The sequence below is a fragment of the Amaranthus tricolor genome, chromosome 9 (assembly GCF_026212465.1).
Source record: "Amaranthus tricolor cultivar Red isolate AtriRed21 chromosome 9, ASM2621246v1, whole genome shotgun sequence".
NCBI lineage: Eukaryota > Viridiplantae > Streptophyta > Magnoliopsida > Caryophyllales > Amaranthaceae > Amaranthus > Amaranthus tricolor.
The window spans coordinates 22,269,684-22,282,294 of record NC_080055.1 but is presented as its reverse complement, the minus strand read 5'-3'; the positions used below and the strand labels follow the sequence as shown (position 1 = coordinate 22,282,294).

The 12,611-nt window shown below is 37.5% G+C and overlaps 1 protein-coding gene across 1 annotated transcript; it reads right to left on the bottom strand.

Moving 5' to 3' along the window:
• On the bottom strand, window positions 1–1,914 carry LOC130823390 (zinc finger BED domain-containing protein RICESLEEPER 2-like). The gene is made up of 6 exons (XM_057688009.1): window positions 1,604–1,914; window positions 1,283–1,458; window positions 882–1,223; window positions 582–649; window positions 263–476; window positions 1–74 (listed from the first exon to the last, which is right to left on the bottom strand). The coding sequence occupies exons 1-6, from the start codon at window positions 1,912–1,914 to the stop codon at window positions 1–3; spliced, it is 1,185 nt and encodes a 394-aa protein (XP_057543992.1).
• Window positions 1,915–12,611: the final 10,697 nt, after the last annotated feature.

Below are 12,611 nucleotides of genomic sequence, written 5' to 3'. Positions count from 1 at the left end.
TCATTCTTCTTCTATATCTTCTACATCCTCGTCTTCGAAAATTGGTGCATATTGAAGGGGATTTGCTTTAGCGTCTACAAATTAGAAATCAAGATTAATAAATAATATAATTATATAATTTCTTAATTGTACGTACTGATGAAAAAAAAATTAAATATCTTTGAATTCCATACGCCTCCAACTTTGAAGGCACATCAAAGCTTCAACAGTCTCAGGAAGAAGCCTCAGGAAGAAGCCTACTACGATGAGGTCCAATAACTACCACTAGTGCTAAAAGCACTCTCAGAAGCAACAGTTGAAATAGGCATTGCAAGTATGTCTCTAGCAATCTTAGAAAGTGTAGGAAACTTACTTGATTCCGCATTCCACCATGCCAACAAGTTGAATTTGTTTTTATCCACCACGAGTCTTTCCTCATCTAAATATATATCTAATTCACATTTGCGTGGCTTTTTATTTGGTTGGCTAGAAACATGCTTTTCCCATAAGCCCTCAATATCACTTGAATCATCAATTATCCTCTTATTATTATTGTTTGAATTTGATCAGGGTGAAAAATGATAAAGTTTTTCATTAGCCACCGTTTCATATTCATTAACCAAATCCTTCAAAATCCTTCCAATCCTTTCACATTCTAATTTAGCAGTATCTTCACAAAGAAGTTCAAAATAAAGACACACATTCAAATTTTCTTCTTGGATCCAATATTGAAGCCACAGACAACATGTCGTTAACCACTTCCCAATACTTATCAAACTTTAAAATCATTGCTTTAGCCATGGAATCAATTACTGTATTTACACAACACAACCATCTTCTTAAATTGAGCCTTATTTCACATAGATTTTGAAAGTAAAGATTGGCAGTAGGATACTTTTTACAGGAAAAAGCCTCAGTTGTCCTACTAAACAACGTCAATTTATCACAAATGTCACTTGCCATTTTCCACTCTTCTTTACTCGGTAACCTAAACTTTTCTTTTTCACTTTTTCCAACCTTGGATTCCAACCTAGTAAATGCATCTTTATATAAAAGAGCAATTTGCAACATATCAGAACATGAATTCCATCTAGTCTTACAATCTAGTTGTAGTTTTTTAGTAATAGGAGTTTTACAATAATTACAAGCATCTTCAAACTTCTCATATCTATTTGGCGATGAAGTGCAAAAGACAACTACACTTCGGACTTTTTCAATTGCACCACTAATTATTTCTAAACCATCTTGAACAACCAAATTCAAAATATGTGCACAACATCTCATATGCAAAAAAGAGCCATACAACATAAGCTAGAAGGTTGAAGCTTCTCAAGCAAAACATCTACTACAACATCATTTGTTGTGCAATTATCAAGGGTAATGGTAGAAATATTTTCATCCAAATTAAAACTTTTCAAGCATTCAACTAAGATCTTGCTTATTGTGTACTTGTTGTGTGGGCATGGTAAATAAAGAAACCTAAATAACATCATATAAAATCAAATAAGTTTGCAGAACTAATAATATAACATATTATTTGATTAAAGTAAAGGAAAGATACCTGATAAGTTGATTCTGTAAAATCAAATCATCGTCAACCTAGTGTGTTGTCACAGCCATGTACCCTTTTCTTTGATTAGTGTAAGTCCATATGTCGCTTGTGAAAGCAATCCTAGATTTGTTCCTCGCTAAAACTTTTTCTAACCAATGCCATTCTTCATTGTATTCCCTAAATATATCGGCTTTTACTGTGTTTCTTGAGATCACTTTAAAATCAGGATTTAAACTATTAGAGTATCTCTTAAATCCAATATGATCAACCATAGCAAGAGGATACTCATGATTAACAATCATGCTAACTAATGCATTTCTAGAATATTGTTGATTAAACTTGTATTTGCTACCAATTCCTAATGTATTAGGAGAATCCTTCATAGTTGGTTTCAAAAGTTGTTGTTTCACATCTACATAGTTTTTCACTTTCAAACATCTTTTCAAATGATCCTTTAGATGTGTGGTTCCAATTTACCACCACCAGTAAACAACTTCTTACAACCACTACATTTTGCTTTTATTTCTTTACCAACTTGTACCTGAGTAAAATGTTTCCATACAGCAGAAGTAAGTTTCCTACCATTAGCACCAATAATACAACCCTCTCCACATTCAACATCTTCATTATTTTTGAAATTAATTATTGGAGTTACAAGAGTTTTCGGACTAGGTATTTCATTCTCAAAGTCCATCCCTGTTTAAATAAAAAACAATTATATACTAATTCAAAAAACAATTATTGGAGTAATTGAGTACATGGCTAAAGCAATAGTTAATGGAACCATACTTACTCTCAATTCTAACGAGCATATGGTAATGAACTACCATCTTTCAATTTTTGTTTTACAGAATTTCATGACAAATAATAGGCAAGACATACTCACTCTCAATTATATTATCCAACATCAAAATGTGCTCATTTCAAAGAAAACAAATACAAATTACCCAGAAAAAATATGAACAAAAGTAAAATTACCTGATATGATTGGAATTCAGAAGCGTTCGTCAATGGTAGGCACGACGAAGGCACGAAGCGTTTGTCAATGGCAGATACGATGAAGCTTTCGTCAATGGCAGATACGATTGGAAATTGGAAGGGAAGAAGCTACACGTCCGCTGGGCTGTGCCTTGCTCCTGCGGGCTGCGGGAAAATTAGATCAAAAATGTGAAGTATTAGGTCTAGTTTTTAGTTATTTACTATGAGAAAAATAATGAAGGGCTAAGATTGAAACCATTTTGAAATCAATGGTTAAAATCCAAAATTCATGTGGCATTCATAGTTGTATGTAATTGGTTATTGAAAGTTTTTAAGGATTGATGAGGTGGACATTATCAAAACCATTTATTCATCCACATTACACATCATCAATGGCTTAAATTTAATTAATGGTAAATACTATTTTAATGAATATTTTCTTAAAAAAGCTAATTAGCAATAAAATTGAATAAGAATTATTTAGAATTATGAGGTTATTAAATAACTTATATATAAACATAATTAAATAAAATTTTAATTCGTTATTAGTGGTTTAATTTTGTTTAATTCATAATAATTGACAACTTACAAGTTAAAATTAAATCTTTAATACTATCGATTAAGTATCTATGTAAGACTATAAGTCTATGATAGTCTAATAGATTGTTTTGATTAGTTTTGTTCATTCAACTTGATCAAACTTACAATATTCAATCTCACTTACAATTTAACGACATAGCTTCAAGTCTATATAAGACAAGTTCCAATTAAACCTTTATTAAACGATCGATTAAGTATCTAATTGATTAATATTAATTAATATATAGACTAATACTATATTTCTAATAGTTTATTTTAGTTAGTCTTAGGTTTCATTATACTTAAAAACCTTCAAAACTTTGTAAGACTGTAAGTCTATAATAATCTAATCGATTGTTTTGATAGGTTTCATTCACTCAACTTGATTAAACTTACAATATTCAATCTCACTTACAATGTAATTAGTCAATCAGATAGTCAGATGTCAAGTTTGCAATTTTGGTTAGAATAAACTTATTTTCATATAAAGTTCAAAATTTTCAAAATATAAAAATGCCTTAAATTAAAAGTTGAGTCGGATGTCGGGTCGAATCGGGTCGAGTCGGAGTCGGTCGGATTATCGGATTTTTTTTGAGGTCCAGCTCCGGTGCAACTCTAAATCAGACTCGGATTATATAATCGGAAACGGAGTCAGATATTTTCCACCTCGGAGTCGAATCAGATTAAAATCCTTGGATCGATTCGGATCTAGGGCGGATTCGGACTGAATTGCCATCCCTAAATTTGGATGAAAATATAAAAATAAAAAACTGTAGACCAGACCATACCGGACCGTTGTAAAACGGTTTTGTCCGGTCCGGTCTGGTGATTTAAACGGTGCGGTCCGGTTCGAAAAATTTTCAGACTGGAATTTCTAATTTGGTCTGATATTAGTGTCAGACCAAACCAAACCGGACCGTGTTCATCTATAGCTATGATTAATGAGTAGAGTAGTTTCGAAGATAGAGGGAGTGATTCCAATTCAATTATGGACTAAATTATTGTAAAAGCGTTTATAAAGTATAAATTTGTAATTAAAATTGGATCAATTAGTCTTGAATTAAACAAATATTTTTTGTTAACCTTATCGATATAATTAGAACTTGATATTAATAGTAATAACTTAGATTCAAGGCATATTTAAGTGAAATTTTTATTAATTTAATCAAAATAGCGAGAGTTTGAGTAAAAAATTAATAGGGTCTTAATTCAATTAGATAATTGATCGGATATGTTTTTCTTGGGAGATTCATGACTTTTATGTTTGTTTTCCCCATAGACGGTACCAAATGCTCTTGTATGAAACTTAAGAGTATCATTTAAAAAGTTAAAAAAAATAATGTGATACCTAACTGAAGAGCTAGATAATATAGATAATAATAATAATAATAATAATAATAATAATAACTTGCGATGTAAAATTAGATGACTCTTATGATATATAAGCTTCAAAGTCTAAGATGTATATTCCAATATCTAGGATATGCAAAGGAAATCTAAGACTTGCAATCATAATAGAAGACTAGTCATGGGAAGATCTTTTTGAAAGTTCCTTAAACGCTCAAGTCAGTTGGAGACAAGGTTATTAGAATCGAGATTTTACTTAGGATCGTTGGAGGGGTAGGAACGAAATCAATGGAGTTGAATCATAGGTTCGTATGATTCTACAAATATGCATTAATGTGCTTTGAGTTAAAAATTATCAATTATATTTGTTCTTTTTGTAAGTTTTAAGGTGTAAGTAAAAACTTATTTGACTTCATCTATTAGATTTTGAAAAAAAATACTTTTAATAATCATTTTAAAACTGCAAATTAAGAAAAACTTAAATTTAATAGTGGTATTGATATAATATTTTAAATACATATATTAATACATAAGTGAAATATTGATTATATGAAAATATTTTATGATTAAAACTACCTTTGTAGGAGTAGATTGTTGAAATATAGGATCATAGAATCGTATTATGATCCTATTACCTAAATTATTGAGTTAGGTAGGATCTTACGATTCTATCACATTAAGATCTTACCCACGATCTGGATCAGTCGCCTAAAGCATTGTAAAAGAACTTGATATTAAGAGAAATAACTTAGATTCAAGGCATATTCAAGTTAAATTTTTATTAATTTAATCAAAATAGTGAAAGTTTAAGTTAAATATTAATAGGGTCTTAATTGAATTAGTTAAATGAATGTGTTTTTCTTGGGAGAGCCATGATTTTTATGTCTGTTTCCCACACAGACGATGCCAAATGATTCTATATGAAACTTAAAGTATAATTTATGAAGCTAAAAAATAATATGATACCTGACTGAAGAGTTGAATGATAACAATAATAGTTAGAGATAAAAAATCAGATGACTCTTATGATATATAAGCTTTTAAAGTCTAAGATTTATATTCCAGTATCTAGGATATGCAAAGGACGTCTAAGACTTGTAATCATAATAGAAGACTAATCAGGGGAAGATCTCCTTGAAAGCTCCTTCAACAATCATAGTTGGAGATAAGGTTATTAGAATTGGGATTCTACTTAGGATCGTTGAAGGGGTAGGATCAAAATCAATAGAATTGGATCACAGGATCGTGTGATCCTACAAATATGTATTAATGTGCAAATTTGGATTACTGATTTCTATTATATTTGTTCTTTTTGTAAGTTTTAAGGTGTAAGTAAAAATTTATTTTACTTCATCTATTAAGTTTTGAAAAAAATACTTTAGTAATCGTTTTAAAACTGCAAATTAAGAAAAACTTGAACTTAATAGTGGCATTAATATAATATTTTAAATACATATATTAATACATAAGTGAAATATTGATTAAATGAAAATATTTTACAATTAAAATTACCTTTGTAGGATCAGATTGTTGGATCCTAGAATCGTGTTATGATCCTTCCACCTAAATTCTTGATTTAAGTAGGATCTTATGATTCTACCACATTAAGATCCTATCCACAATCCGTATTGATCGCCTATTTTTGGATCGTAGGATCATAGAATCGTAGATCAAAATCGAGATAATAATTACTATGGTTGGAGAGATTAAAAATAGAATAACGGTAGCAACAGCAGTAGTAATAATAAATGTATTTGTTTCGGTAATGAAACGAGGAAGTGCAAAAGACACTTAAAATACCTGGAGATTGATGGAAGAGTGATCAAGTGAAACGGTTTATAAGAGAAAGCGACTTGAATTCCTGCAATACAATACGTTAGCCTTGTCCGGGGGGTGATCTCCCGGAAAACCCCTCCGACGCTCAAGTTAGAACGTAGATCGGTAATTAATGAATGACAGATTGTAGAATGAATGCAAGAAGGAAGGTCGGGATTGGGATTGCTAGTGCTAGTGCTAGAGTTTAGGAAGGCTAAGGAAGTAATGTAAGCAAGGATACTAGGAAAGCTATTTCAGATGATCCTCCCTCCTTGATGGTAGCCTCTATTTATAATGGTGAAGAAGGGGAGTTATTTCTGAGAAGAAGTGGACTAACATGGGAGTAGTGGGAGTAATGGGAGGTGGACTGGTCAGGGGAAGAATGGACAGTTATTCATCTGAAGCAAGGAGAGCCAAGCATGTATGAAGAGTGGAAGGTGGTGGGTGGTTATTCTCCTTAAAAGGAGGATATCCACAGGAGAGGGATGGCAAAAGATTTAAGTATTCTGGAGGTAAAAACCCATGGGCCTGCCAAAGAAGAAAAGAGGTCCAGCCAAAAAGCCTATTGACTAAAAGTCAAAGTCAAATCCCGAAAGGTCAAAGGGTATTTTAGGGATATGATGCTAATTATTTAATTAAAAACAATACCATGACATTTAGCCCACGCATGAAGGACAATATGAGGGGAGAGTCCCGACGCCCTGAAATATCTTCCTTTATGCGGATAAATATGCACCCATCGTAATTGATTTAGTGAAGGGACACGATCATAGAGAACATGCGAAAGCCCCATGAGGATGAACACATGCCCAATCTGGCGAATTTTCTTTTAAACTTGTCAGGCAAGAACACATTGAATACGGGTCAAACGGACATATGAAGCCGCGGCTTGAAGTATGCCGCGAAGTAGCCCCAGACGTGTTAATACATCAGCGAAATAGTGATTGTGGGATCTAGATTCCGCGACATCATATTTCGGCCCTTGCTTTCACTGATATTTGCAGAAATCAGGTTTTCAACAAAACACCCAAGGAGGGTCCGACTTATCGACTGTGCGGATTAAATCAACTGTCTGTTTTGAACTGATACCGCGTAACGTCAAGGGTATTTACGAATCAAATTCTTGGTAATGACGCGGCATTTCATTCTTCTCAACATTTTTACCCCTATGGTTGAACTATGCCGCGAACTAATAGTTTGCGTCTTCATTCGTAAGTTCAGCACGGGAATCCTCCTTCAATACTTAGAATATTTTGAGAAAGAGAAGGACCACCTGGGGGTCCGACTTATCGACCACACGGATATCTTTAAAAATATTCAGTACTTGGTCCAAGCAGCCCTCTTTATTCCAGCATGATACGGAATGAGCCCCAGAACTCGCATCTTCGATCCCACGGACACACATGAGAGGTTCTATACTTAGATTTTTTTTTTTTTTTTTTTTTTTTTTTTTTTTTTTTTTTTTTTTTTTTTTTTACTTGGATTAGGGTCATTTGGGGGTCCGACTTATCGACCATACGGAAATCCTCTTAAGAAATTTTTATGTTTCCTTCCTTCACATTTCATTTGTCGTGTCCATAAGTCGGACAGCTGAACGTGTGACCTTCATTCTTCAAATGATTTCCCTTTCAGGAGATTCAATTTAGGGTCAGACTTATCGATCCTCCGGACATTGTCTGAAGGACTTAGAATAATTATACATATTCTACCCTTCCCTAGGAGTCCGACTTATCGACTCACCGGCTGGATGGTTTGATACTTAAACAAATTGATGATGTTTGCTCTTTAATTGAGGGTCCGACTTTTCGACCTCCCAGCTAAATTCAAGGATTTAACACTTAGAAAAAATTTGCAAAATCACCCCTTCAACTAGGGTCCGACTAATAGACCTCACGGATATTATTAAACACTTGAGAAGAAATCTGTTGGCTTCCCCTCATCGGGAGTCCGACTTATCGACTTCCCAGCTTTCATTTGGAATTTCAACTTTTCTTTCAACTGTTCAAACCCAAAGTGAAGCATTTATTGCTGTTATAAATAGGGTAGTTGGAATAGTTCCATCTTACCTAATCTTCATTAACTCTTTTCAAATCTTCAAATTGCAAGAGAGAAAGTAGAGAGAAACGCTCGGACAATCCTCATCCCTCCTTCAAACTTCTGACAAATCCTTCGAAGATCTTCAAGGTTTCTGACAGATCTTCATCAAATTTCTGACGAATCTTCATATTTCTCTAAGGTATTCAAACTTTTCCCAGATTTTTCGAATTTCTTCAAGTTATTCTTCAAACTGTTCTCGAATTTCTTGAATATCTTCAATCTGTTCATGAATGCTAGCCTAGAACTCTGAATTTGTTTATGAATCTAGTCTCCATTCTTTACAAGTTTCGGCTTTTACTTTATTATTATCATGGATGTCGCGACTACTAACTCAGACACCAACCCTACTAACTTGCCGGAAACTCCTTTGATAGTACGTAGGCGTCTTAATAAAAAGGGTTTACCAATGGATGACTCGGATGAAAGTAGTTCAGTGAGAATTACCCCCCATTATGAACCAATAAAAGCTGGGGATGAGTCGTCCGTATCTCCTATATACCCTCCGGAGATTATGAAAACTGCTCCTTGGGAAGTGAGCATTGCTTTCTTTCCAAATTACTTGCCGCGAATAAATCCTGACCTAGAAGGGTTATTGTATGTAGATATGGAAAACCTTGAAGGATCAGCCGAGTCTTCAGGAAGAGAGAGTGCGGCGCCAGCTCCTCCTCCCTTCTACATTCCAGACGGCGGGCCTCTAAATTACTTTATTGACGTACAGACTAAGAGAGATCTAGACAACCGTCGGGAGGCCATCTCTCAAAAATGGGGTTTAAAAGATAACATAAATATTATTACCCCGGGGAATTATGACACCGTTAGGTTTCCCCCTCCACATTGTATAGCCGTATACTTCCCTTCTTTTGAATTAGGGCTTAGATTTCCTCTTCACCCGTTTTTTAGAGAGGTGTTAGAGTTTTTGGACGTCTCAGTGCCCGAGTTATACCCGAACGCCTGGGGTTGTATGGTGGCCTTTTTGATCTTGTGTAAAGTTTTGGCCGTGCCACCAACACTCACAGCTTTTAGATATATATTCAGAGCCCGCCTATGTAATTCCCAATCATACGGCTGTGGCTGGATTACTTTCACCCACCGTCGAGGACTGAAGATAGTCCAAGACCTCCCCGATAACCAGAAGGGGTATAGGACAAAATTCGCATACTTATACAACTCAGAGGGATGGAATATCAAGACCTCTTTTGATATAAAGCCCAATCTCTCGGGTTTTAATAATGGGATACCGCAATGTTCCTTTAACGATGCGGTGATCATAGAATATGCAAAGATGGACGTTCAATTGGGAAGGAAACCAATGAACGTCCAACTTAATTGGATACCTGGTCGTCCTGAGCTGGAGAATGAGAACCTCCTCTCAGCCTTCGGCATTAGCTTGGCTATCGATCGGAGTAAGAGTTGCCGAGTTTCTTCCTTTCCTTTTCTATAGTACGTTTGACTGTTGCTAACTCATGCTTCTACAGGGATAGCCAAGCAAAATCTTCGAGCCAAGAGTCCTGAACTAATGAAGAAATTCAGCGTTCTGAGACTTGCTTCAGGGGCCATCCAGCGGGCCGAGGATAAGCCTCTTCCCCTTCCTCCAAAGGTATATCTCTATACAAAGTTCTGTTGAAAAAAGATTTTTGTTGATTCTTCCTAACTTCTTCTTTTGTAGGACTCGGCAACCGTGGAGAAGGGTCTGGAGGACGTGCCTTCGGAGCAAGAGGCTCTCCGACTTCTTGAAGAAAGAAAGCAGGTTCATATCCCCGATGAATCTGAGAGGGTGGTTCCTCCTCAGACGAGGGGTGCGACAAAAAAGAGTGGGAAGAAGAAGAGGAAGCGGGATTCTTCTTCCCACAAGGAGAAGTCGGCAAAGAGGCCCTCCGTGGGCGCGGTCCCTACCGCCCGGCCCCTCCAAATAAGGCCAGTTGAAGAGGAGACCTCGCCCCTTCAAGACTCTCCACGGCCATCTTCAGATAAAGGGAAGGAGAAAATGGGGGAATCTTCCGCGGCTCCCTCCTCTCAGTATGCCGAGGTTTACCGTCGCCGGGAGGTTTCCCCTTTTCGACGCGACACACCCTTTCCGGAGCTGGGGCATAAGGGCTTAGTAGTCCGCTTTAACAGGGCGACGTCCAACTTAATCAGCAAAGTGGACGTCGACCTTTTAGAATCTATGCCCCCCCGTGATAGGGTGCGTCAAGCACAAGCTTCGGCGGCGGAGGTAATAACTTTTAAACTCGGTAATATGATTATTTTTTGCTTCCAGATTTCTTTAATAATCGTTCCTTTGCAGGCGTTCATACGGTTGGCCTTTGAGCTCGACGCCAACCGTCAAAGTGCCGCGGACCAGGAAACCATGGCCGCCCTTACCTCCCGCTGCGAAGAGCTGAACGGAGAATTAACAAAACTGCGGGAGGACCTGCCGAGCCTCAAAGAAAAACTGGCCAAGTGCTCTGAGCTGAAAGAACGCTTGGTCAGAACCGAACAATGGCGGGAAAGGGCGAGGAAGCAGCTGGATCAGATCGTTGAGAACTTGGATGCTGCTTCCACCAGGTCCGCGAGCATCAGCCATGAGGTCGGCTTGCTGATGGATACTCATGCCAAGCTCGTTCATCAGAACCAGCAACTAATGCAGCAAGTGTCGGCCGATTCTTCCCACTTCAAAATGATTCTATCCGCGGCTAAAGTATACAAATTGTGCCTAACCAGGAAGGCCCGGATAGCTCGAGATTGGCTTCTCTCGGATGAGCCGGAAGCGTCGAAGTTTCTCGGAGATCTGACGGCCGAGATGGTGAAGGCCGGAACCATGATTAGTGACGAGAAGTATCGTCTGGCTGCCGCAGAGTTGGGCATGGATTTTACTTCCCTTCAGCAAACTGCTGAACAAAAGGGGAGTGAAGCTTTGTCCAACCTTGCTCCTGTCTTGGACGGGGAGTCGGCGGTACTGGTCGACACGGTCTGGGACGCGGCCGAAAAGAGGGCCTGGTCTGAAAAGATAAATGCCGAGGCTGAGAGGGAGGCTTTAAGTCTCGACTTGGAGCAGCTGGCTCTCTCTTCTCCTCCGGCGTCAGATGTCCCAGAGAACTTGACGCTCTCCAACCTGGAGGTTCTATGCCTTGATCTATCGAATCTCATTATTGACGAAGGCCGGAACCTCCAGAGCTTGTCCCGGGAGTTGTCTGAGATCGGGGTGGAGCCGTTCAATGTTGAAGATTATGTCAGCTTCACCCCGAGTTTTGAAGAGGGAAGGATCGAATCCCCTCCGCCACCGGGTGAAGATGTCGAGGCCTTTTTTGACGATGTATAATCTTGTATTTTAGTAACCTTGTTTTTTGTAAACATTCAACTATATTTTGAATATTTGATGTATATATTCCTGATTTTTTCGTGATATCCATGCTTATTTGTTGAGCCGTGGCTTCTTTCTTCTGAGGCCGCGGAATACTACTTAAAGGACGTGATTTTTCGATGTCACGTATAGGCGACGTCAAGGAAATTTGGACTTAGAATATTTTCAGCCTTCAGACCCCAGTAGGGGGGTCCGACTTGTCGATGTCCCGGTCGCGGGTAATCTTTTTGGGAGACTTGAATTTTCTTTTGAACTCAGGGGCCCCAAACTGGGGGTCCGACTTATCGACGTCCCGGTTGGGAAACATCTTTTGGAATATTTTGAACTAGGGGACCCCAAACTGGGGGTCCGATTTATCGATGTTCCGGTTAGGAAACATCATTGTAAAGACTTAGAATGTTTTGAACTAGGGGACCCCAAACTGGGGGTCCGACTTATCGATGTCCCGGTTGGGAAACATCATTGTAAAAACTTAGAATATTTTGAATGAATTAGGGGACCCCAAACTGGGGGTCCGACTTGTCGAAGTCATAGGTTCGTTAGTGACTTAGAATAACTTGATAATGGGACCTCTCTCAAGGGGTCCGACTTTTGGATATTACTGATTTAATAAGGTTTGCAATAGATTTTTACCAAATAGTTGCGAACATAGGTGCTAGATAATCTGAAATTGAAACTTCTGTTATAAAGGATTGATAAGAATACAAAAGTGAATTCGAATGACAACGCAACTACGTTGCGGGATGAGTGTAGTCGCGGATTGATGCTGCTAACACTGATACTAGTAACTGATTGCCCCTTGCAAATTTAATTAAATGTAGAATTTCTTTAGGTGGTCTCCATTCCATGGACGGGGTAGTTTTTTCCCTTTGATGTCTTCAAGTTCGAAAGTTCCCGGTTTGATGATGCGGGTGACTTTGAAAG

Excerpts from the sequence above, each read along its gene's own strand:
- LOC130823390 (XM_057688009.1), bottom strand. The coding sequence starts at position 1,914 with ATGAAGGATTCTCCTAATACATTAGGAATTGGTAGCAAATACAAGTTT. Across the intron at positions 1,459-1,603 it reads TACACTAATCAAAGAAAAGG|GTTTCTTTATTTACCATGCC; the intron begins GTACATGGCTGT and ends GATGTTATTTAG. Across the intron at positions 1,224-1,282 it reads TCAACCTTCTAGCTTATGTT|ATGGTTTAGAAATAATTAGT; the intron begins GTATGGCTCTTT and ends TGGTTGTTCAAG.